We start from the raw sequence: 27,607 nt of genomic DNA on the forward strand, positions 1-27,607 counted from the left end.
ATTAACACACACTTCTCTTCATTTAAAAGTTTGGACCCTTCTTCATTCATATACAAGATGTCAGAAAGGATGGATAGCTGGAACCCACCTGAATCATGGAAGAGAATAACTTGTATCATGATGATTCGTGCCCGCCATCAAAATAAGGATATTACGACTGCTGCCCAATGCTCCCTGAATACAGTAAAAACAATCAGGCATGAACTAGAGACTTGCAATGGTGACTACGAGGATGTAGCAAGAAGAAAGATCCCTAGCAGACGATCTGATTGCGTTCGGACAGCAGAATTCCTCGCAAATCTGCAGGAACAGGTGTTGAAGAACCCTGGCATTGGAATTCGGGCTTTGTTCGTGGAGTTGCTAACTGTAGTCAAGCCCTGGATAACAAGGGTAGCCAATGGTAGGCCGTATGTATGGCAGCAGGATTCGGCCCCTTGCCACACCTCTGGGAAAAGTCAAAAATGGTTGTCTGAAAATTTCTACGACTTCACCAGTCCAAATGTTTGGCCTCCAAACTCCCCAGACCTTAACCCCATGGATTATTTTGTATGGGGCGCAGTTGAAAAAGACACCAATCGCACTTCCAGTAATACAAAAGCCCAGTTAATGGATAAAATTAAAACAGTTTTTGCGGCCCTTCCCAGGGAGACTGTAGCATCAGCTTGTTCGAGGTTCCGAAGCAGAATTGAAGCTGTGATCGATGCTAATGGTAGTTATTTTGAGTAAATCTTGTTGATAGTATTGTAATTAACTCTGCCTGTAATGTTTTTTTGTCAATTCATTAAATTTAATAGATACAAAGAAGATTTTCTTTTTCCTTACGAAACTGTCAAATTTATCCCGAACACCCTGTATACTGCTAAATATCTCTTTGTCAATGCTCAAGCAGCATTTATCTCGTATCTTCTTAACTCTTCATTCCATGATATAGCTCCAAGCTGTGTCCTAATTTTTTTTTCATCATCATCCTTGTAGTTTCATGTATATCCTTTCCTCACAGAAGTCATCATATGTCTAGCCACAATCCAGGTGATCAATTCATGATCACTCATCAACTCGAGGGAAATTTGACACCCCACTCATAGTCACATCCTCTGATGAAATAATTAGATCTATTGCTCTCGCTCTTTGCCCTCTTTACATACTGCCTAAGATAGTTGTCTCTCAAGAACTGAAGAAATTAATTTTTCTCCAAATGCTATACTACCATAATTAAAATCACCCATAATAATCACCCTTCCCTTGTTCAAGTTGCTTATACATTTCTTCATTACAAGCCTCCACACTCTCTGGCCTATAGCAACATCCAACCAAAGATCTATTCCTTTCAACCTCCACTTCACTCCATACTGCCTCAAAACCATTGCCACTATTTCCCTCTTGCATCTCCACCTTATGTGAGTAATTTCCCTACTGTCATCAGCAGCACTTCCCTTCTCTTCATGTTCCTTCTATCCTCATGAAAAACATCATGCTCTTCATTTCTGTTACCATCAGGATATCATCCTCATCCAACCATGTTTTATTTATTCTAACAATTTTTTTTGGCAAGTAATCTTAATCTCCTCAGGACTTTAGTGAGTACGGACGTGGCAAACCCGAGGTTCCTGATCTGGAGCATGCCTTACTTGATGTAATATACATCTGTTATATAATATACATCTGTAGACTAGTCCCTCCTCTTCTTTCCTTGCTTCTTTCTTTCTCCTCTTCTTGCTCCTTCCCCTGAATGCTATTAGAGTATTCAAGGGGGGTGAATCTTTCCTATTTTGCTGTCATTTTGTCTTGTGCTAATAAGACATTATCAAACACTGTAACATGGTCAGGTCATCAAAAAATGATCATACCACATCGTCCGTCACAAGAGTTACCAAGGGACGCTTTCAGGTTTTAGGCAGAAGGACCCGTTTGAAAAATATGTTACAGTCTCTCTTAGACACCACTCCTCAGCACTCTGCTAGAGAAAACTCTATCAGTGGGCCCACTACCTGTTTGGGGAGGTGTTTAGGGGCAGCACAAAGAAATGGTTCTGCAAGAGGACAGAAATGGCAACAACAATGGCACCAGACTATGGCTTTAGGCAACTGGAACATCTTCTCTCTGACAGGGAAGGAGTTGGAACTGGTCGAGGAAGCCAAGCGCTACTGGCTAGACTTAGTCGGGCTTTCTTCGACGAAGAAGAGAAGCTCTGGAACTGTTGACCTGGATGAGGGGTGAAAGCTCTATTACTCTGGTGTGAACCCAAAAATGTCTGCTCAGGCGGGTGTGGGGATACTCACAAGCCCCTGGCTGTCAGACTAGGTTGTTGAGTGGATCCCATTGGGGGGATGGGTATATGTGTTTTAAAGGCTCCAGATGAAAAACCATGACTTGGCTGTGGTGCAAGCCTATGCACCTAATCTGGAGTCAGAATACTCTGCCTTCCTAGAGGAAGTAGATGCTGCTTTTGACAGGGTGATTTCAATGCACATGTTGGAACAGATGACCAGATGTGAAGGGGTGTGGTTGAGAGGAACGGCGACCCAGACCTTAATGCGAATGGGTTGAAATTATTGGACTTCTGATGTACTAACAGCTTGTCCATAATGAATACCTTCTTTCAACACCTTGGATACACTTGGACAAAGGTCTCTGATTGACTTCTTTATAGTCTCAGTAGACCTATTTTCCTCAGTGTTGGACGTTCGTGTGAGGAGAGGGGCAGAACTGTCAACTGACCACCACATTGTTGTCTGCACTCTACGGCTTCAGAAACCAGTTGCTACCATCAATGCTGGTAGGCCTAAGCAGCTATACCATGTGAAATGGGAGGCACTGGAAAATGAGGCTGTGAGGAAGAATTTTGCAGATGACATTTCCTCCAGGTTCAAACAGATTTTTTCCAAGCATACTGCAGATGTTGAGGAGGAGTGGGAGCTGTTCAGAACAGCTGTCACTGCCTCTGCACCCTCATGCTGTGGCAGAAAGCCGCTCGTCATGGCGACGGGCAGTGAGAACAGGACACCTTGGTGGAACCAAGAAGTCCAACAAGCTGTCCAGGCAAAAAAGGAGGCCTACCTTACATGGCTTAGTGTCAGGTCTCCTGAGATGCGTTTTCGGTATGCTGAGGCAGTAAAAACAACAAAGCAGAAGGCTTGGGAATTTTGGAGAAAGATTAGACTCATCCTATGAAAATGCAAATAAAGTATCCTGACAGACCATCCGCCGCCTTTGAGGGAGGAAATCGTGCACAGCAAGGGCAATTAAGGCCTCTGATGGTGCACTTTTAACAACTAAGAAGGATATCCTCCACAGATGGAGGGAATACTTTGAGAGTCTTCTTAACCTAGGTGGACCAGCAGTTGTGGACATCCAAGAGGTGCAGATCAGGGTGATGACTAGTCTCACAGCAGAAGAGGTCCATTTAGCAATAAAATTGCTAAAATCGGGCAAGGCTGCTGGTGATGATGAAATTTGGCCCGAAATGCTGAAAGCCTTAAATCGAGACAGTGTTCTTTGGCTGACTCGAGTGTGTCAGGCTGCTTGGATATCTGGGCGAGCACCAAAGCAATGGCAGACAGGCATAATAATACCAGCCTTCAAGAAGGGAAACCAGAGGGATTGCAGCAACTATCGTGGCATCTCTCTGCTCAGCCTGCCTGGGAAAGTGTATGCTAGGTGCTTGGAAAGAAGGTGCAGGAGCATAGTTGAGTCAAAGTTCCAGGAAGAACACTGTGCATCCTGGTAGAAGCACAACTGACCAAATCTTCACTTTAAGGCAAGTCTTTGAGAAATCTTGGGAATATGCCAAGAATGTCTACACATGTTTTGTAGACTTGGAGAAGGCATATGACCAGGTTCCTTGGGATAAGCTTTGGCAAGTAGTACAGGAGTATAGAGTGGATGGCCAACTATTAGCTGCCATCAAGTCTGTATGAATGCCCAGAGTTTTGTGTTAGGGTAAACAGCACAAAGTCTGAACCTTTCACAGTTTCTGTTGGCCTCCACCAAGGGTGTGTTCTGTCACCCCTCCTTTTCATAATATTTATGGACTGGATTGATAGGCGCAGCCGAGGCAGTGAGTGTGTCAGAATTGGAAGATGTAGCATTGGATGTCTGCTTTTTGCAGATGACTTAGTTCTGCTTGGCTCTTCCACAGATATATCTGTGGAAGAGCTGTAGCTGTTTGTGCAGAAGCCAGAATGAAGGTCAGTGTGGCCAAAACTGAAACATTTGTGGTCTAAAGACAACCATCACAGTGCACTCTACATGTGAGTGGAGTCCCACTGAGGCAGTTGTAGAAGTTTAAATACCTTGGGTATTTAATTCATGAGTGATGGAAAGTGGGATGTAGATTTAGATACTCGAATTGGCTCAGCAAATGCAATATTGCGGGAGCTTGGCCGTTCAGTAGAATTGAAGCGAGAATTAAGCCAGAAGGCAAAAGCTGACTGTCTTCAATACAGTCTATGTCCCGATCCTCACCTATGGTCATGAGAGTTGGGTAATGACCAAAAGAATGCAGACATGAATCCAAGCAGCTGAAATGAGGTTCCTTCGAGGGAGTTGCGGGGCCTGACAAGACTCGACAGAGTCAGAAGCTCTGCAATTCGAGAAACCCTCAATACTCAACCACTGCTTCTCCGTGTTGAGAGATCACAGTTACATTGGTACGAGCACCTGGTCAGAATGCCACAAGAGAGACTCCCTCAGCAGGCCCTCTTTGCCAAGCCAGAGGGTGGGAGGCCACGTGGAAGACCAAGGACTTGCTGGATAGATTATATCCAAAACCTTGGGTGGACACATTTGGAAATCCCACCAGAACACCTGAGCTTGGCGGCGGAGGATCGTGACCATTGGAGGTTCCTCTTTCAGCTGCTGTCCCCACAACCCAATTAGGAAAGGTGAGCCTTGAAGATGTATGTATGTATGTATATAATCTTAATTAGTAAAACAATTTCATCTCCCTTATTTTTGGTGCTCCTGTCATTTGTATATAAACACTGCAGATCCTACAGATCATGCCACCTCTTGATTGTGATTTCCCCACCCTTTTCCACGTGCAGTTTCCTTTATCCCCACTTGCCTCATATATCTCTTCAGACTCCACTATCCTCCTCACATCTTGGGCCATTCCATTCCTGTGCTGATCATCTTCATACATGCATTCTCTACTACGTCAAGCATCCACTTTTTCTATGCTGTTGTCTCCTATCCACCCTGACTCCTTCATTTCCCTATCTCTCTTTACATTCCAGTTCTCTCATTATCTCTTACACTGCTACTGTTTCCATTAACATTCACATAAATCTCTTCCTTTTGATTCTCCTGATCTCTCACTTCAACTGTTACTTCCTTTTATCTCTTGCTCACATCACTTATTGCATTTTTTCTAGCATCACTCTCTCTCCACCTGAATCACACCAAAACCATTCAAATGCAGTCCATCACATTTGTACAAATCAATTTTCCCTCGAATATGTGCCGCACGTCTACAAAGTGTGAGGAGAAGTGAGTACAAACTGTACTCACTTCTCCTCACACAGTTCCACTATCATAATATTTATGATTCATACTCTCCATCTCAGTTCTTTATTATCATACATTGGCAACACATTGACAACCTTTCCTATACACTATTATCTTTCACTCTCATCAACAACCTCCTGATATCCATCCTTACATTCTCCTTATGTCCAATCAAATCATTTATTCTCACAATTACCAGTGATCTCTTCCTTGCTCATTTACTCATTTCATTTCTTATTGTAAATAGCTTATTCTTCAACTCTTACATCCTTGCAATTTCAGTCTCTCACCCCTGCAGTTTTGTTCCCCTTCATTCTACTGTTCCTTTCTTTTGCTTCCACAGTCTTGCATGCTTCTGTTTCCTCATTCCTACTATCTTTCACTTCCATAATATCACTTACTTTAAAGTAAGTGAGTGAAAGAACATTCTCATGTTCTTCTTTCACTCCCAGTCTCGCTTGCTTTCATTCCATAATTCATGTAGTCTTTTGCACCCACATTTACACCAGCATTCATTCCATCAGTCTGTTCACCGATAACTTTTATGAGGCTTGTAGTCTAACAAAATATCACACTTTTTACAAACCCATATCTTCTCTCATCTCCTGTTCGGTATCTCTACAAATGCATTCTTCACACTTTGCCACACATACATGTTGCTCTCATAGCATCAAAATATTCTCAAAAAATCTGTACAATTAATTAGATTTGATCTTCATGCTGCACAGTGTGCAGATTTCATTTATACTGCCATTTTGTTTTGTTTAAGAAAAGATTCAAAATTCAACTAAAAATCATCAGCAACAAATCTACAAAACTTTGCAATCTTGCAGTTGCATTAAGCTATCAAAATTCCCATTCTTTTTGACATATATACCCACGATATTATCCATCTTTCCCCCTAAAAAGTAAAAGCTTCTGAAAGGCAAATGACATGGTCATAGTATCCATTCACAACAATGCAAATATATCGTATACAAATATGCACATGACATCAATCTGATTACTAACTGGCTAACTGAAAAAACTAAGCTAATAATATTAAAAGAAACCCTAGACCCTACCCATAGAAACTAAATAACTCACTGTCCGGCATCCATCCTCCTGTACGGAAAGGGCTGATCCTATAATCACAATGATCACACACACAGGTGAAAACAACATGTTATCTCGGACTTCACTTCGATGCTGATCGAAGTTGTAATAGCCATACAAATTATCTACACAACAAACTGAGGATAATGGCCAGCAAACCATATCGATTAAAAGACATTGCTCCAGCACACAAAAAAATACTAATCTATAAAGCATTATATGAAAACATTTTAAGATATACAATTACATCATAATCATTCTGTGCAGACTTCACACTTAACAGATTACAATTGTTGCAAAATAAAATGGTAAAACTGATATTCTGAGAACAAAGAAAACAGTCCACGCTTATATGGGCAGCAAAGACAGATCACAAAATATTTAAGGTGAAACACTTATGCCACTACACACTCATGGTAAGACATTACTTCAGTCTAACCTACAGAATAACCAGAAGAACATATCAAATAACAAGATCACAGTCTACAAACTACATAACATAAGTATAATAATCATTACGGAAAAGCCACCCAAAGCTTCTACATACCTGACATGATCAACAAGCTGCTATTCAACAACAGAAACCTAGCGACCTATAGACAGCTGAAACAGGCTCTAATATAGATACTATCATGAGGCTGAAACTTAGAGGGAAATCTCTCTCTCTCTCTCACACACACACACAAACCTATGAATTCCTCTCAAGCACCATTACAAGGACACAAACATGCCATATCCAAATCCCCCTCCCCAAAAAAAGGTTAAACCATGTTCATGCAGTGGTAGTTCATGGGCACGTGTACTCACCTCTACACGTTAACTGGAAAAAAGCATTTACAGGGTGTTCGGGATAAATTTGACATATTTATAATTAATTATATTTTTCCGTAAGTTACATGTATTAACACACACTTCTCTTCATTTAAAAGTTTGGACCCTTCTTCATTCATATACAAGATGTCAGAAAGGATGGATAGCTGGAATCCACCTGAATCATGGAAGAGAATAACTTGTATCATGATGATTCGTGCCCGCCATCAAAATAAGGATATTACGACTGCTGCCCAATGCTCCCTGAATACAGTAAAAACAATCAGGCATGAACTAGAGACTTGCAATGGTGACTACGAGGATGTAGCAAGAAGAAAGATCCCTAGCAGACGATCTGATTGCTTTCGTACAGCAGAATTCCTCGCAAATCTGCAGGAACAGGTGTTGAAGAACCCTGGCATTGGAATTCGGGCTTTGTTCGTGGAGTTGCTAACTGTAGTCAAGCCCTGGATAACAAGGGTAGCCAATGGTAGGCCGTATGTATGGCAGCAGGATTCGGCCCCTTGCCACACCTCTGGGGAAAAGTCAAAAATGGTTGTCTGAAAATTTCTACGACTTCACCAGTCCAAATGTTTGGCCTCCAAACTCCCCAGACCTTAACCCCATGGATTATTTTGTATGGGGCGCAGTTGAAAAAGACACCAATCGCACTTCCAGTAATACAAAAGCCCAGTTAATGGATAAAATTAAAACAGTTTTTGCGGCCCTTCCCAGGGAGACTGTAGCATCAGCTTGTTCGAGGTTCCGAAGCAGAATTGAAGCTGTGATCGATGCTAATGGTGGTTATTTTGAGTAAATCTTGTTGATAGTATTGTAATTAACTCTGCCTGTAATGTTTTTTTGTCAATTCATTAAATTTAATAGATACAAAGAAGATTTTCTTTTTCCTTACGAAACTGTCAAATTTATCCCGAACACCCTGTATACTGTACGCTCACAGATGCGAGACCCTTCGACCCTTCTCTGCATGTCAGAAGAAGGGGAATTTATTCCAATAATGGAGTAATCAATCCATCTTGTGCGTTGAGTTGTTTATTCTTCTTCTCTCTTCCATCATCTATGTGGATGAAGATGAGGCCGAATGAACTCTTTCCACTTCTGTCTCTCCCAAGAGAGTCCGAACAATTCTGCCCTGTTTGGTGTCGCTTGTTGTGACTTGGTTTTCAGGTCCTCTTTTATTTTGTCTATCCATCTAATTCTGGGCCATCCTTTGGATCTTTAACCTTCCATTGTTGTATTTAGGGTTTTAGACGGTAGTCTTTCTGTTCCCATTCTGGTCACATGGCCAAACCATTGCAGTCTTCTTTCTTGGATTTTGTCTATTATTGTTATTTCTTGTTTTAGTTGTTTCCTTATGTCTTCGTTTCTTAGTCTATCCAGCAGAGATACTCCAAGTAATCTTCTTAGCCAACCTATTTCAGTAGTTAATAATTTTTTCTCAGCCTTTTTGAGATTCCAGCATTCACTTCCATAGAGGAGTATTGGGAGGACCATTGTTTCATAGATTCTTACTTTTGTTACTTGTTTGATGTCTCTTGACTTCCATATTTTATTAAGTCGTCCAAAAGTTTGGGATGCTTGGCTGATTCATCTGTTTATATCTTTTGTAATTTCACCATTGTACTCAATAACTCCTCCAAGGTAAAAGTCAAAAGGCTATTTTTCTGGCAACCTTAATAATAATGAAGGGGATACAAATCCTTTGATGTTTATCTGTCAGTAAGTGAAACGCTAAGAACTAGGACTAAGATCTATGAGTTTCATACCGAAAAACTATTGGCAAATCCAAGTGTAAGTAACCACTTGGTAGTACAACACCAAGGCAACTCGTATCAGAGGTGGAGCAAGCTCCCTCACTATCCTTGATATTTTCTCATAATGTAAAAACACAATCCCTAGGGGATGTAATACTGTAATTACATTATGAGGAGAGGTCACTACCCAGACCGGTTTCAACCTTTTTTGAGGTCTCATCAGTGAGTAGGTAAACCTGGAAGATAACAAGATTTAAGTGAAAAGAACTTACATACCTTCACTATACGAATGCCATAAAAGTGTGCCTGTATATTATAACATAGAATAAAAGCCAAAAGGCTATTTTTCTGGCAACCTTAATAATAATGAAGAGGATACAAATCCTTTGATGTTTATCTGCCAGTAAGCAAAACTCTAAGAACTAGGACTAAGATAAAATATCAAGGATAGTGAGGGAGCTTGCTCCACCTTTGATATGAGTTGCCTTGGTGTTGCACTACCAAGTGGTTACTTACACTTGGATTTGCCGATAGTTTTTCGGTATGAAACTTATAGATCTTAGTCCTAGTTCTTAGAGTTTTGCTTACTGGCAGATAAACATCAAAGGATTTGTATCCCCTTCATTATCCTCCAAGGTAGGTGAAGTTTTCTACCTGCTCTAGATGCTTATACCAATTTCAATTTTCAGATTGGTGCTTCTTTTTCCTATTTGCATAATTTTTGTTTTGTCTATATTTATGTTTAATCCAAATTTTATACACTCTCCTTTATTTTATCAGAAATTTGCTGTAGATTTTCTTCTGTGTTTGCAAGTAATGCAACGTCATTTGCAAATTTTAAATTTTTCACATTTTTCCCATATAATTTGATTCCGGAGTCTTCATTGTTTAAGGCTTGCTGGTTGCTTCTTCCAGTGTAAGATTGAACAGGTCTGGTGACAGATTGCATCCCTGTCTTACTCTGCTCTCTGTGTGGAAACAGTTGATTATGGTGTCCTCCATTCTTACTGCACTTTCAGATTCCTCATACAGGTTCTTTATTATTCTTATTGTTTTGGAATTCCAAATTCTTCCATAGTTTTCCATAGTTCTCTTCTACGGATTGAATCAAATGCCTGACAAAAGTCTATGAAATTTATTTAGCAACTTTGGTTGTACTCTAGTGTCTTTTCTATTAGTTGTGTTAAGGTGAATAGTTGATGAATTGTGCTTTTTCCTGGTCTGAAACCTGCTTGTTCTTCTCCTAGTGCTAGTTCTTAATTTGTTTTTGGAGTACTTTCATAAAAGCCTTACTTGGAATACTGAGAAGGCTAATGCCTCTGTAACTATCGCATTCTGTTTTATCTCCTTTTTTGTATATAGGAGTCATAACTGATTTGGTCCAATCAGTAGGCACTGCTTCATTTTTGTAGATCCTTTCAAATAATGTTTTTAATGTTCCAAAAGTTGTTCCTTTCCTGCTTTTAAGAATTCTACGTGTATTTGATCAATACCAGATGCTTTCCTAGTTTTAAGTTTTTCTATGCCGTGTGCTATTATTTCTTTGGTAAAGATATTTGTTTCCTCTTCCATTTCAGTGACTGGAATAGTAATATCCTGGGAGTTGTTTTTATTATATAAATCTCTAAAGTATTCTTCCCATCTGGCCATTCTTTTTTTTTCTTTCAATTAGTTGTCCCTCTTTGTTTTTGATCATTATCATTTTTGTTGTCTGTGTCTTACTAATTTGGTCTATTTGTTTATGTAATCCATGAAGGTTATTTTCTTTTGATAGCTTCTCTGCAATTTTTTTTTCTTCTAACGTATTCTTCTCTCTTTTAACTAGTTTTCTAATTTCTCTGGTTAATCTATTATATTCATTTCTGTTATAGTTCTGTTTTAGTTTCATGCTTTTCTTTTGATCGCTTAGCCTTTTAACTTCATTTGAGATCCAATCCTTTTTACTTTCTCTTTCTGTGTAACCTATTGTATTTTCTGCTGATTTTAATATTATTTCCTGTAATTTGCACCAATGTTCTTTGATGTTTATATTCTGTTTTGGTAGTTCCTTCGGGTTTTTATCTAGTTCTAGTTGATATTTTCTTAGAATATTGTTGTCTTGTAGATTTTTTACATTCAGTCTCCTTTTGACTCTAAAAGTGCTTTCAGATTTTAACTTCTTATGGTCTGATCCACAATCTGCAGAAGAGGATCTGCAATTTAGGATACTTGATTTCCATCTTTGGTTTACAATAATATAGTCTATCTTATTCTTGGTTTGTCTGTCTGGCAATATCCATGTATATTTTCTTTGGGGTTTTCATCATTTAAAGAGAGTGTTGGTTATTGGTAGTCTATTATTGAGCAGAAGTTTAGCAGTCTTTCGCCACGTTCATCGCTTTCTCCATACGTGAACTTTCCGATTATTCTTATCCAGGTATCCCAGTCTTTGCCTACTTTTGCATTTAAGTCCCCATTACAATTAGAAGATCTTGACTTGATGTTTGCTGTACTGCTTTTTGCAAATCTATATAGAACTCCTCAATGTCTTCTTCTGATGATGTCGAAGTTGGTGAGTATACTTGAATAATAGTCAGTGATCCAATTGATGTTTTAAATCTTGCTTTAATTATCCTAGGTGAGATAGGATTGTAAGACAATAGAGAGTTTGAGCCTTTGGTTTAAATATAAATGCTACTCCTTCTTGGTGTTTGTTGTCCTCCCTGCCTAAAGTTAAGATTTTGTACTGTCCATGGTGGAATTCTCCTTTTCCAGTCCATCTGGTTTCGCAGAGTCCAATCACTTCCCATCGGTAGTTGTCCAATTCATGCAGTAGTATTTCCAATGTTCCTTCCTGGTGAAGAGTTCTTACATTCTATGTTACTATGCTTGTTATGTTTTTTCTGTCTACTAAATAATGTTTTGTTCCAATAGTATATTTTTCGTCTTCACTATCTTGGTTCCCTAATAATGGGCACGACCCTTGTTTGACCGGGTGACAGTCGAGCCAGCATGTATCTTTAAGTTGGTTAGAGTTCATTCGGTTTCAATGGTTAAGTTTTGTCAAGTGTTAACTGCCACTCTTTGACCTGAATTCAGCCGCTCCTAACATGGAGTACAGACACTATTTTGCAGCTGATTCACTGAATCGGCTGCAAACAGTGCTGCTTTTGAGATCGCCATATCTGACTATCCTCACTTAGTTTAGCCTATGGGTCGACACAGGTTACTGGGGGGGGGGCTGCTACCAGTTTACATTAGCTTCTTGGAGCGATAAGTGAGAGTTGGGTGTCCAGTGAGAACCAATCCGTCTGAACCACATACATCCCCATGTTTTGGGTTCCTTCAAGTTTTTATCTAGTTCTAGTTGATATTTTCTTAGAATATTGTTGTCTTATAGTTTTGTTACATTCAGTCTCCTTTTGACTCTAAAAGTGCTTTCAGATTGTTTATTATTGCACGTCAGAAAATTAACTTTTATTTTATGAATATTGTAATTTTTAAGTGGTAACTATTTTGCTTGTATAACAGTTGGAACATTTTACGTATAAAGCATGTGATTTCGCGTGTTTGGGACCAATTCGTACATCCTTTATTTCTTTCTCCCTTTCAGCATGAATTGACTTTTCTTGGCACGTTGCCAGACTAGGCTCTCAGATATGTGGTCGGACAGTGTGTGTGTGTGTGTGTGTGTGTGTGTTTCCAAGCACTTACATATAAACAGTTAAATCTACACATGGCTTGTGATGGGTGCTGAAACAAAACCATGACACCACCACCATCTATTATCTACTTCAGATAAACTCTACAGAAGCTTTGAGGAAGAAAGCAGAAACATCACCTAAACAAACAAACAAGTTTTTGTAGAGAAGTAAAATATATGTATTAAATACAGAATCTACAAAAAAATATTAAAAGAAAAACACAAAAGACAAAATTCAGAAAAAATATGTATATAAATATAAAATCACTCTATTATTATTATTACTATTGAACTGTGTGTTGCATTACTGCATTGTATAGTGAATTGTATGCAAGTTTGTGCCAATCTCTATGTAAATACGATTGATAAATATTTAGTTAGTTTTTTGAAAACAAAAATGTATATTTATAATAAATTTAGTTTAATCCTTTATCCAAGTGTGAGCAAACAAAGTTTGCGCCTGAAAGTATCTTCAGGACTGGGGTCAGGTAGTACAACACCGGGCAACTCGTAGCAAAGGTGGACCAAGCTAACATCACTCCTATCTCAGTATCTCCCATAATGCAAAACACATCTCCTTGCAGATATGTATAATGTGATGCATTAAGGGAAGGGCCACTACCCAGACTAGTTTCGACCTTTATTGAGGTCTTTTCAGTGGGAGCCAGGCCTAGATGTGGAGATACCAGGCAGAAGCAATAGCAAGGTCATCTTTACCTATAGGAGTTGCCAAAAGGTGTGCCACCTTTTTATTAATTACTCTGGATTTACAACTTTGCATCATCAGCAAACAACTGAAGATCACCAGTCAATCCACGTGATATGTCGTTTACAAACAAGTTAAACAGCAGGGCCCAAGAACAGAACCCTGAGGCACGCCACCAGTTACCCTCCTTTTTTGAGACACTGCTCCATCATACACAAGCAGCTGATATTGTTCAGAGAGTTATTTCTCTGATCCATCTAACCAATATATTATCTATTCCCATCCTCTGCAGCTTGTATATCAACTTATCATGTGTTAATCTATCGAATGCTTTTGCAAAGTCTAAGAATATCACTGAATATGATTCTCCCTTATCTAACACACTTGTCACATTTTCATAAAATGCAAGTAAATTGCTAAAACAAAACTTTATAAATTTTACAAATCCATGCTGACTATCATAAAGAAAGCTATGTCCATCAACCCAATTCTTTGTTCTCTTTGTAACCAATCTCTCTAACACCTTGACTACAACTGCAGTTATACAGAGTGGTCTATAATTGGAAACTTCTATCCTAGAACCATGCTTGGTGAGTGGTACTGTTTTGTTTTCTTTCCACTCCTTAGGAAAACCCTATCCACTGCAAGATTTTCATTAAACAACCAGGTAATGGGCATAGCTATCTATTGTGCACATTTCTTAAGAATACATGGTGATATGTCATCTATACCCACAGCCTTATTAACATCTAACTCAACCAACACCTAATACACCACTGATTCTTTTACTTCCGGCATAATACTTGTTTCCTTTCTGTATATTGCATCGCATCATTTACGTCAGTATGATATATACTGATAAATTGCTCATTGAATAATTCTCCTATATCCTTGACAACTGTCATTCTGCTGCCATTGACTATCCACCAGTGTAAACCTGCCATAATTATTCTTTCTCTTACTTGCCATATAGCAGAAAACTCCATTGAATTAACCTTGGCCTCATCAGCCAATCTCCTGTCATACTGCACCTTTTCTTTCTTTACTATGCTCATCACCTTCCTAGCCTGCACTTTATGCCCTTCATGGATCTAATCACCACTATCTGCCTTGTACCTCCTCCATAGCAGTTTCTTTTTAACACAGCTTACTTCATTTCACTGTTCATTCCTACCGTATTTGTTCGTTTAATCCCCGGTATGCAGTTATACATTGCTTGTGTCAGATACTGCTTTATGAATTTTCACGTACTGTCAACATTTTTTCTGCTCAGCTCATCTATTCGATGTACTAATGCTAACTGACTACTGAGCTTTCCATAATCACCTGCTTTATACTTATACATATATCCATTTTTGGCAGTAACCTTTTCTTGTTTCACCACTTCCCAAACAAGTACCTCATGATCACTCTCACCAAACACTGTCAGTGTTAATATCTCATTAACAACTACATCTTGTGAAGTTATCACCAAATCCAAAACATTAAAGCCTATAGTTGCTTCAGTCACCATGCTGCTTAAAGTATTTATCTCTCAGAAATTCAACAAACTCACTCTCCTTGTTCCCATAAACTATCTCCTCCTTCCATTCTATATTCCTGCATGCTCAACCAATTTGCATAAACATTTCACATTTAGTATTTTCTCCAAATTCCTTGGCCTATAACAGCATCCTATCAGATATACTAGCTTGTTAATTTTAACTTCAGACTACACAGATTCAAAATCTGGTCGTGTACTATCAACTTCCACACTTTGTGGACACAATTCCTCTGCAATCATTAACAGCACTCCCCCTCCTTTTTTTTCATATTCCTATCCTTCCAGAAAATTTATATCCTTCCATTTCTATGTAAAACCTAAAAGGTACAGTGTGTAATTACATTTATATATATATATATATCCTTTATATATATCCTTTATACTTAAACAAGACCTCATGGAGTCTTTGACTCCATGAGGTCTTGTTTAATAATAATAATAATAATAATATATATATATATATTTTTTTTTTTTAGGTGTGTAAATAAATTGCATATTTTAACCATATCACAGTGCATGGATAGTAACAAATATGAGTGTTACAAAGATATTTAGTGAATAATGAGAACCCATTGACTTCAACATACCTGCTAGTTTATATATTTCATGATATTACACACATAGAAACAGTTTATTTTTCCTCTATTTTTTTATCACATCTAAACATTCTTAACTCATTTCAATGGTTATATTTTATTTAATAATATTATTCTGACACGAGATTGCTAACAGATAACAATGAACAAATAGTAATATAGTATTTGTTCTGCACTTTGTTTTTTATTAATTTTTTTTTTTTTTCTGAATCTATTTGGACATATTTATTTGCACATTTGTTAAATTTGTTTCAAATTGTCCTTGATGCTTTACCCAGAATGCTCTGTGCATAACTTCAAGCAAGTCAGGTTCTTTCACCATTTACTGGAGAAAACATTTGTGTGGCAAATATCACATTATATTGTTAGACTACCTTCATTGTATTAATAGTATGGAACAAAATTTCATTTCATGTCATATGATTAGTTGTTTTTTAGCATTGAATCTGCTTTGTTGTGGTATACTGGTCTTGACTTCTGCTGCACACTGACAGATCATTTCAGGTGCGGTAACGTTGAAAAAAAAAAAAAAGCATATCCACAGCTTCAGACACCAAAATTTGTGATGAAAAAAAAAAATAAAAAACTTGGACATTGGTCTGTAAACTTTGGACATCCACGATCATTTGTAACCAGTTCACTTAAATTATTTCATACCCGAGAAACAAATTCCATATACATTTACTGCATGTGGAAAATGAACTTACCAGTTGACCTACCTCAGGTCTCTCAGAAGATCAGATAACTTGAGTTATACATGTATCTTCATCGCCATTATTTAGGATTATAAAATTTATTAGAGATTATAAGATTATTATTAAGATTATAAAGAAATAATGCTATCAGGAAATGCTCACTTTTCCTGATAGTATTGATAGAAACTTTTTACTCTTTTTTTGCAGGTAACAGGAGCATCAATTCAGGTTGCAAGTGAAATGCTGCCAAATTCCACAGAAAGGGCAGTAACAGTTTCTGGAACAGCAGAAGCTATCACAAAATGTATATATCAAATCTGTTGTGTGATGATGGAGGTATGGATGAGAATATATTTGATATTGAAACTTTCAATTTTTGCCTCAACATTGTACAGTGTTTTTTATTTGTTTAATTGTCTTGCTTTTGGTGAATTTTTAAATACTGTATTTAATAAATTTTGTAAAAAAACCTGGTCATTCAATCAGTGGTGGTGTTTCATGTAAAATAGCAATTGACCATGACACCAGGAATACTCTCAGTTTAGTAAATATTTATTTCAGCAAACTATGACATTATTATTATCAACAGATCTCCATGGAGTCAAGAGATTGGACTCATTGTGAGAGTTCCCACTTTTACATGCATAGTTCATCATACTTTAACTTAAATGCATTCACTGTTCCTATGCTTGCCATACTCTCCATGCAAAAAATCTACTCCTCACCCCCTTGCTCACACCCAGTGCTTTTTTTCTGGAAAAAAAGGTGCCGGTACTCACCATGAAGATGTTATTACAGCAACATCCACACTTTTAACATATCCTCCGATATACCCTTGTCGTCTCGCTTTGTTGACATGCTTTGTGCGCTGCATTCTCCTTATGATCGTAAATCTTTTTTCTTAATGACATTAACTGTTGTTTGCAAGATTCTCCAAAATGACTGATTTTACCATTTGACCACTACGCTGAAATTTTTGTTCCCATGTGTTTATCGACGACAAGACTTCCAACATCACAACACGCTTTGCAGTCCAACATTTTATTCTTGACATACAGCCACTCGTTTCGCTCACAGAAGTCATTTTTTTTTGCAGAAATGTCCAACATTCAGGCCAATCATTATCAGAAGCTGCTTCATTTTGACCACGTGGATCTTCGTCTTGGTTTCATGATCCTCTTCACGAGTGTATTTCGGTGCTAGTTTTCTGTTTTACAGGATCACAAGTAGATTCAACAATTTCTGCTTCTTCAGCCTTACTTTTTTTCTCATTGGCATAAAGTAACTACTTATTTTACTCATTTTGAACAATGATTGCACTGATTTAACTTAGATTAATTCAAAACTTATGTGAACACCTGCCTGTTGCAGAGTGAATATGGAATTGATTAACCGATATTGGAAGCAATCGGAAGTGAACACAACTTCCTGTTTCCGGTTACGTACCTATGAAACAGGAAAGCAGGGTACCAATTTATGAGTAATCAAAACTGAAAATTCAATTCGTGAACATAGTACCATCTACAGGAATATTTATACTACATTTTGCTGTCAATAAATCACAAATTTTTAAAAACTTAAGAAAAAAGGTGCCGGTATTGTGTACCGCCAGAAAAAAAAAGCACTGCTCACACCTATCTTATAAAGCTTCCAGGGATATCCTATCATCGTCCCCCCCCCACACACACACCTGTCTCCAGATATTCTGTGAAAAATCTCATCCATGCTAATATGGTAATTACTCCTTACCAACTTATATGTCTCTATCATACCTTCCCTCTTCATTTTATCCACTAGGTCTGTAATTTGCATTCTCTCAATCTGTCCTCATATTCCACATTCCAGAGATCGGAAACCACTTAGTCAGTTATCTCTGAACCCTCTCCAACATGTTGTCATCCTTTTGAAAACCTTGTGACTAAATCTGTTCACAGTAATCCATATGCAGCCTGATGAAGGTCTTCGTCAATGGAATCAAAACATTCTTACTTCTACATGTCAGTGTTCTCCACAACATTCCCATAATCCACTGTGTTGTCCTCACAGTTTTAGCAAAATTTTCATGAAATTTCATGTCTCTATCCGCGCAGTCTCCAAATCCTTCATCTTCTCCGCCTTCTCCAAAATATCCTCACCAGTCTTATACTCTGCATCCCATCTTTGCTTGCCAAAGTTTAAAATCTTACATTTTGTAACATTAAACTGACATCCCCAACACACTCGCCCATTCAGACAGTCTGTTTAAGTCTTCTTGCAAAGTTACAACATTTGCTCTACCTCTCATAACTCTCCCCAAGTTTGCATCAATGTCATTTACACACAAAGTAAACAATGATGGCCCCAGAACAGATCCCTGGGACACATCACTAGTGTCTTTCCTCTTCTCAGATATCACTTTCCCATACACAACCTGCTGATACCTATCAGTTCAGCAAGTCTCCAATGCAATGCACTTATCTACTATCCAATCCCATTTGTTCCAATTTAACTACTAGTTTGTCATGTGGCAAATGTTTATAATGTGTGAGACATGCTTCAATGTCTCTCTCTCTCTCTTTCTATAATAGTATCATCTAATGGATCTATATAGCAAAAACAAGAAAGGACAAATGCAAAAATGTGTCGAGTCACTGAAAAATAATAACAATTAAATTTTTTGAACCAAGTGACAATTCAGGGCTAAGCAGGCTTAATCATAAAAAGTATCTATCACATGTATAGGTCATTGTTTTTAATAGCTTATAGGTAGTTTGCATAGTTTAAGCCTGTGCTGCAAGATCAGGTAAAATTCAAACATTATACAACACAAAGACTTTGTTTCTGTTCAAACAACAAGGTGTTTGTTAGACTGCTTGAAATGAGACAGAAGTCATTGTTGAGATGAAGTATTGAAATATGGACCAATCCATTTCATTTTCGTCAGCAGAGAGGCATATATGCATTGAGTCTTACCTACCTCTCTAACTGTGTGTGGTGTCACTGTGCTGTTTATTCTCTTGAATTTTGTAATTTCTTCCAGTCTGGACTGTCTATTCCAAAAAAGGAAAATAATAAGTCATCACAGCTATTGCTTACTTCAGAGACTTCTGTGGATGAGGAACAACTTGAAAGTTTATGTGCAGTATACGTCCCATGTGGAGACTTGGAAATTTTAAATATTAACCTCTGTTAAACGTGTGGACAGACTTAAAAGCATATGAACATATGCACATGAAACTAACCTCTGTTAGTTTCATATGCATTATAGTACACTTTTTCTGAAGAGTGAAATGAAATTAACTAAAGTGATACATTGGATTTTTGCAATGAGCAAACTAACTGTATCAGTAATACACAATGTTTGAAACAGAAGAACATTTATTGTACTCTCACCGTTCACATTGTATTATGATGACTAGTGATGTCCGAGAACCTTTATGTACCAGTTTTTGATGAAAGATGACCAACATTGATATGTGATCATATCTAGTTTCTTTTTACACTGATTAGACTTTTCAACATTTCCAATGATTTGTTGGATGCTGTGAAGAAGCAGTAATCAATGTAAGACATTTCTCTATGCTGCAAGAGCAGCTGATTCTGTGTTGATATCTATTGTATGTGCTGCTAGTCCAGGTTTATGTCTTGTTTTCCCCCTTCTTCATGCATATCTCTCCTGACCAGCCTATGTCACATAGCATATTTCACATGAACAGTTGATTCTGTATACTCCCAGGTTTTAATATCATTATTATTAATATCTTTCATAATGGTTAAATAGCCAGCCTGGTTAGCCGAGTAGTTAGCATATCCGCTCTCCAGCCAAAAGGCTGCGGGTTCAAATCCCACAGTGGGCATGGATGTTTGCAATTGTCTGTGAAAATAATAGTGGTGATAGTGGACAGTAAATGGCATTGGTGTAGATGAGGCGGTTTGTGGATGAGGTTGAGTGGTAGAGACGGAGAGTTGTAGAGTAGGTACCCTCCCTCACTGAGTCTTAGGACTCCCTGGAGGTGTCAAATAATAACAATAATAATAATAATAACAATCTTACTTCCATGGAGCCATTGTAGAAAGTCTGTATCCTCTTATTTGCAAAACAATTATTGAACCATGCCTTAAAATTATTCACAGTTTCTGCACTCACCACACTTTCACACAATGCATTCCATTCGCCAATCACTTTCCATGCAAAGAACTTGCTTCTCGTTAACCTAATCACACTCTCCTTATACAACTTCCAGGAATGACCTCTAGTTCTGCCTTTGTCTCCTTCTACTCTATGAAAAATCTCCACCATATCAATATGGTAAAAACTCCTCTCTAACTTATACACTGGTGTCCAAAACCGAAGGATGAACACTGTTTCTGAAGATTACAACCACAAATTCAGATGAATCAGCTTATGACAACTTGTATAACTGATGATTTTGAGTAGAAAGCAGGTATATATTTAAATTTTCGAATCACAAAGAGATCAAATGATAGCACTCAACAAGAGAAAAGGCAGAAGGCTGCACTGAGCGAATTGTGTTTGAAGGAAGCTCTTTTCATAAAGAAATAAAGTTACAAACTTGGATGTCTTGTAGTGTCTCATAGACATCATCTAGATGATTTCACATGGGATAGAATTATTGGAAAGTTGGAAAAAAGGCTGCAAAATTACAATATTGCCAGAGAGTATGGAATATCTAGGCTCTGGGCAACAGTTTCAAACATGTATGTGGATATTATTATTAGTCAGGTCTCCATGGAGTCAAAAGACTCATCATGGGATCCTTTCTAAGAAAGGACTATCTGGACTCATTGAAGGAGGTCCCTCCTAGGAAACACAAAGTCTATCATCCCACTCCTTAAATGCATTGACCATTCTCGCTCTCACCACTCTATCAGGCAATGCATTCCATGGTTCATTCACCCTCCATGCAAAGAAACCACTCCTCACCCTCTTGCAAACAGTTTCCTTTTGTAACTTCCAGGGATGGCCTCTTGTCATCACTTCTTCCCGCTGTTCAACCAAGCGAAAGAACTACCCAGTGTCAACCCTGTAACTACCTCACAACAATTTAAAAGTCTCAATCATATCACCTCTCCTTCTTCTATCCACCAAACTCAGCAGTCCACATTCCCTCAGCCGATCCTCATAACTAACATGGTACAGTCCTGAAACCATCTTTGTTATCCACCTTTGTACCCTTTCCACAGTTAATTTATCCCCTTCAAATTCTGGGGACCAGATCTGAAAACAATAGTCTAAGTGTGGTCTGATCAGAGTCTTATACAATGGAATGATAACCATTTTATCTCTGCAGGTTAGTGTCCTTCTCATTATTGCAGCAATCCTCTGTGTTACCTTCACTACCTTTGGAATATGTTCCCTAAGATTTCTATCAAACCTGATAGAAATGATGGGTCATCAGATCTCTGGTCTCCCCTACTTCCTCCAGTATAACTCCTCCCATAGAGTATACAGCGTCCCATCGATGTTTCCCAAACCTCAAGACCTTACATTTTGCTGCATTAAACCCACAACCACCCATTCATTTCCACATCTGTCTAGCTTATTCAAATCCTCTTGCAGGGCTACCACATTTGCACTATTACTAATAACCCTTCCCAGCTTCGCATCATCCGCAAACAACTGAATATTCCCTTGCAATCCACAGACAATGTCATTGATATAAAGGTTAAACAATATAGGTCCCAGTACTGAGCCCTGTGGAACCCCACTTGTAACCTTCTGCCTCTTTGATATTGCTCCACCATACACAACTCTCTGATACCTATCGGACAGCCGATCCTGAATCCTGTTGACTAATCTGATATCCAGACCCATGTGCTGCAACTTGAATATCAGCTTATTGTGTGGTACCCTGTCAAATGCCTTTGCTAAGTCTAGGAATATGGCAGTGTATGCCTTTCCCTCATCTAATGCTCTTGTAACTTTATCATAAAAGGCCAGCATATTGCTAAAACAAGAGCGCCCCTTCACAAATCCATGTTGACTCTCACAGATAACATTACCCTCATCTGCCCAATGCTGTATATGGTCATTCACTACTTTCTCCAAGATATTACTAATTACTGATGATACACAAACTGGCCTATAATTAGACACTTCTGGTCTGCTGCCGTCCTTATGCAGTGGCACTATCTTACCTTTCTTCCATTCCATGGGCACCTTTCCCTCAGCCAGATTTTCATTGAAAAGCCAGGTCAACAGCACTGTCAGTTCCCTAGCACATTCTCTCAAAACTCGTGGTGAAATACCATTCAGTCCCACAGCTTTTCTGACATCCAGAGTACTCAGTATTTGAAACACACTTTCCTCCTGTACCTCTAAACCTCGAACCTGCCCTATCCCTCTAGTATTAAAACTGACTCCTCCAGGATGAAATACTCCAATAAAGTGTTCATTGAACAATTCCACTATGGCCTCTGCATCAGTCACTCTATTCCCATTTTTATCCTACAATATCATTCTTCCACAGTCATTTCTCTCCTACTGGCCACATATCTAAAAAATTCTCTAGGATTTTCTTTGGATCTAAGTGTCAATCTTTTCTCATATTCCAGTTTCACCTTTGTTACCATACTAGTTACTCTTCTGGCCTATGTCTTATATTCTTCATGCATCTTCTCTTCACCTGTCTCCTTATATCTCTTCCATAGCCTCATTTTTGCATGCAGGTCCTGTTTAATATTGTTTGTTTTCCACTTTACTCCAAATTATATCCTCTTCTTCACTTGTGGAATACAGTTTACCATTGATGCTAACCAATATTCTTTCACAATTTCCCAAGCACTAAAGATATCCCAGCCTTCCAATTCTTCCCTCCATGAAACTTCCCCAAGTTGACATCTAAGACTATTATAATCACCTGCTTTATAATTCCACATAAGTTCCTGTCTCTTTGATACTCCTGCATGCCTATTCATTTTCCAAGTCAAAACCATGGTCACTCTCTCCAACTGGTGGGAGAGATGTCATCCTCAGTTATTATCAAATCTTCTGATGCTATAACCAAATTGAAAACTCTTGAACCTCTTGTTCCCTCTGTTACATGTTGCCTAAGACATTTGTCTTTCAAGAATTTTAGAAATTCCATTTCCTTATTGCTACATGCATCTTCCTCTCCCCAATTTATACTGCTGTAGTTAAAATCTCCCATAACAATCATTCTTCTTGCACTTGCCACGCTCATGTCTCAGCATTTCCTTATCCCCACTCTCTGTGCTCCTTGGTCTGTAGCAACACCCCACTAAATATCCTCTTGCCCCTCACACCATATGCTTTCAAAATCATTAGTGTCACAACCTTCCTAAGCCTCCAGGAGGTATGGGCCAATTTGTCTCAGGACATGCTGAATCATTTGGTGCTAAGCATGGTATGACATTGTGAGAGCTGCACAGTTCAGGGTGAATGGACATATTTCATACTGAAATGTCTCTTCACATAGTTTTCTGTAAGCATTGTGCATCTTAACAATTGTGGCAAGACATCAGCGACAAGTAGGCCTATATGCCGGAAGGCATGTAGTCTGCATATCTTTATGCACAGTTCATCATAGAGCATGTTTTCAGTGGTGCTGTATCCATAAAAATTGGACAAAACACCAATGGGCTAATGTACTCTTTACTCTTTAATGAGAATCGTTTTAGTCTTTCCTCTGATTCTAGACGACATTTGATCTCGCATGAAAGTGGTACTGATTACCATCGCGGGAATGTTCTTGAATGGAATAGATATGGCATTGCTGGGGTCATGATATGGGGAGTTATTATGCTTAATGGACACTGAGCTACACGTGTTGGAAAAAGGGAGATTATAACTGATGAACAATATTGCAACGAAGTTTTTCAATGTCATGTTCGATTGTTCTGTGGTCCTTAGGTGAAGAATTCATTTTTATGGATGACAGTGCCATACATGAGCAGTGGAGATACTTTTGGAGACTAAGGATATTAATCAAATTGAGTGGCTTGCACGCTCCTCAGATCTCAAACCCCATAGAACACATTTGGGATGCAATAGGGAAAAAACATTGCTGCTGAAAATTCCCCTCCAGAAAACAAACAAGGCCGTATCCTTGCTCTGAAGGAGGAATGGGCCAGTTTGCCTCAGGAACTCCTGAATCACTTGGTGCTAAGCTTGGTATGACATTGTGAGAGCTGCGCAGTTCAGGGTGGACGGATATATTTCATCCTGAAATGGCTCTTCACATAGTTTTCTGTTAGCATTGTGCATTAATTCCTTAACTACTTCCTTAGAAAATTTATAACTTTTGACAAAAATGTATAGCAATGTAATTTGTACGAAATGTATAACACATTTTTTGTGTAACATAATTTATGAGTATGCTGGCAATAAATTTCTGTCTGCATATGGCTGTAGTCATGAAAATTTTTTTTTATGACTACAGCCAAACTATAGAAATGTAGTTTGTTCTTAGCTTTTGGACACTGGTGTATGTCTCAATCAGTCCCCTCATGTTCTTCTATTCACAAGGCTCTGTAAGTTTCATTTCCTCAATCTCTTCTCATATCTGACTTCAACTTGGTAAACTTTCTCTGGACCCTTTCCAATACATCCTAACCCCCCCCCCCAAAAAAAAAAAATCATGTGACCAAATCTTTGCACATAGTAGTCCACTTGTGGCCTGATCATAGCCTCATATAAGGAACCATAACATCTTTGCTTGTGCATGCCTCCTCATTATTACCATAATCCATTGGGATTTTCGTACATTTTTAGCAAATGACCCCTAAACTTCAAGTCTTTGTCCACCATCAATCCCAGATCTCTCATCTCATTCACCTCCAAAATTTATCCATTAATTGTATACTCTGAATCCCAACCTTGCTCGCCAAATTTCAAGGTCTTGCCCCATTAAATTGATAGCTGCACTCATTTGCCCACTCAATAATCTATTCTACAAAGGCCACAATATCTGCTTTACTTCTCATGGTTCTTTCTAAATTTGTAATATTGACAAATACTTTTGCATCTTCAGCTAAGCCAGTCCCAAAGTTATTAACATATAAGTTAAACAATAATGGTCTCAAAACTTCCTTTCCCAACCCACTATCCATATACGGTACTAGTGTACTATAGGTTGATCAACTAACCTCTTGTGTACGGGTTCGCCATTAAAAAAAAAAAATGTTCCCCATGACACTCCGCTACTGACTTTCCTATTTTCAGATATTACTCCTCTATGAGACATGGCATAGAGAGAGAGAGAGTGAATGTTGAAAGTGGCAGTGAATGTGTGTATGAAGATGGAGTATATTGCAATGTGGGTGGAGAAGTGGAGACTGAGTAGGTATATGTGGTAAGCAGTGATAAAGGTGATTTGGCAGGTGTTGTGGGGAAATCACAACCATATGGCTTGGATAGGACTGGCTATAGACATAAAAATGAACTGTTATGTTTGTTTACAAATGCCAGAGGTATTAGAAGTAAAGGGGATGAAATGGTTTCAGTGATTGAGTTTATTCGTCTCCAAATCATTGGAATAAGTGAAACGTGGTTGAATAAAGATGATATCGTAACGGGAATAGAAATGGAAGAGTACAGTATTTTTCGTGAGGATAGAAAGGGCAGGAAGGGAGGGTGAGTGCTGCTAATGATAGCAGGGGAATTAAGTCCACATAAGGTAGACATGAAAGGGGGAAATAGTGGCAATGGTTATGAGGCAGTGTGGTGTAACGTGGAGGTTGAGAGGAAGATCTCTTTAGTTGGATGTTGCTATAGGCCTTGGAATATGGAAGGTGGTGATGAAGAAATGTATAAGCAACTTGGATTAGTGAACAAAGGAAGGGTACTTATTATGGGTGATTTTAATTATGGCAATATAGATTGGAATGAAGAAAGTGAATTTCTCAAGTTCTTGAGAGATAACTGTCTCAGGCAGCACATAAAGGAAGGCACTCGAGGATCAAGCGTTCTAGATCTGATCATTTCATCAGAGGATGTAATTGTTAGAGGGATTTCACGTTTTCCTCCAGTTGGTGAAAGTGATCATGAAGTAATCACCTGTGTTGTGGCTAGTCATATGCAGGCTTTTGCAAGGAAAGGAGATATATGTGGAATTATAAGGCTGGTGATTATGACAAGCTTAGGAGACAACTTCGAGCTATAACATGGAATGAAGAGTTGAGTGGTAGGGAAATAAATGCTGCATGGGAACTTACAAAGAAATACATAACAGCATCAATATACGAATGTATCCCAAAGGCCAAAAGGCTGAATAAGGTAGGTGTAAAATGGATGAATGTGGAGCTTAAGCATGAAATCTGGTAAAAGAAAGTACTTAGGAGGAAGTACAAGATGAATAATGGTAATCAGTCACTGCTCCAGTAGACATTGTTGAGGTATTCAGTGATAAATTTATAAGTGTTTCATCCTGATGAGGGTGGAATCATGAGGAACTTAAGTGTAGAGGACATAGGAGAGGATAGCTTAATTGTGAGTGGGCAGGAGGTATTTGAGGAAATAAATAACCTTTGATGTTAATAAGGTGATAGGATTTGATTTATTTATTCATATGGAGTTTCCTCCCTTTTCTCCCCCATCCCTATTGGGGCGAGTTGAGCCCCCTCATGGGGGTTAAGTATTTATGGCTGTAGATCCGTGTGTGTTCACGAGGCCAGGTTGCCTGCCTCATGGATGAAAAACCCCAGATAAACTGGGGGGGGGGGACCTTGCTGTCCACGCCCAAGACCGGCAACTTGGCTGTGGCTGAGAAAGATCCTTAAGCTCCTCACGTTGGCGACGGGAATTGAACCCAGGACACTCCTTCCTTAGGCATATGGTTGCGAAGCGCAAAGCCACTAGGCTAACTGCACGGACATAGGATTTGATGACATATCACCACTCATCTTAAGGGAATGTTCCAGGGAATTGATAGTAACGTTGGCATCTCTGTTTAATAAGAGTTTTGCAACAGCACAGGTTCCAAGGGAGTGGAAGGAGGGTAAAATGGTTCCACTGCATATAGGTGGTGATAAGGCTGTAGCTTCAAATTATAGGCCAGTCTGTATATATGAAGTTGTGGTGAAGATCCTGGAGAGATTGGTGAGAAGCAGGATACAGAAATGGGTTGATAACAGCAGTATTATCTGTGGTTATCAGCATGAGTTTGTTAAGAGGAGATCATGTTTCACTAACTTACTTATGTACTATAACAAGTTGACAAATACCTTGGACAAGGGA

General features: G+C 38.6%; 1 protein-coding gene across 8 annotated transcripts in view; it reads left to right on the top strand.

Moving 5' to 3' along the window:
- The window catches only part of LOC150100319 (poly(rC)-binding protein 3-like), an 874,229-nt gene that overhangs the window by 454,020 nt on the left and 392,602 nt on the right, over nucleotides 1-27,607 (top strand). For all 8 annotated transcript variants that reach the window (XR_016549294.1, XM_090403220.1, XM_090403223.1 and 5 more), the window contains one exon: nucleotides 16,618-16,746. Coding sequence is in view for 7 of the 8 variants with exons in the window: in XM_090403220.1 (XP_090259346.1) it covers nucleotides 16,618-16,746 (129 nt within the window). In the remaining variant the exon portion in view is untranslated. The remainder of the gene's footprint in view (nucleotides 1-16,617; nucleotides 16,747-27,607) is intronic.

The sequence above is a fragment of the Typopeltis vanoorti genome, chromosome 13, assembly GCF_054136105.1.
Source record: "Typopeltis vanoorti isolate ZY-2024b chromosome 13, IOZ_Tvanoo_1.0, whole genome shotgun sequence".
NCBI lineage: Eukaryota > Metazoa > Arthropoda > Arachnida > Uropygi > Thelyphonidae > Typopeltis > Typopeltis vanoorti.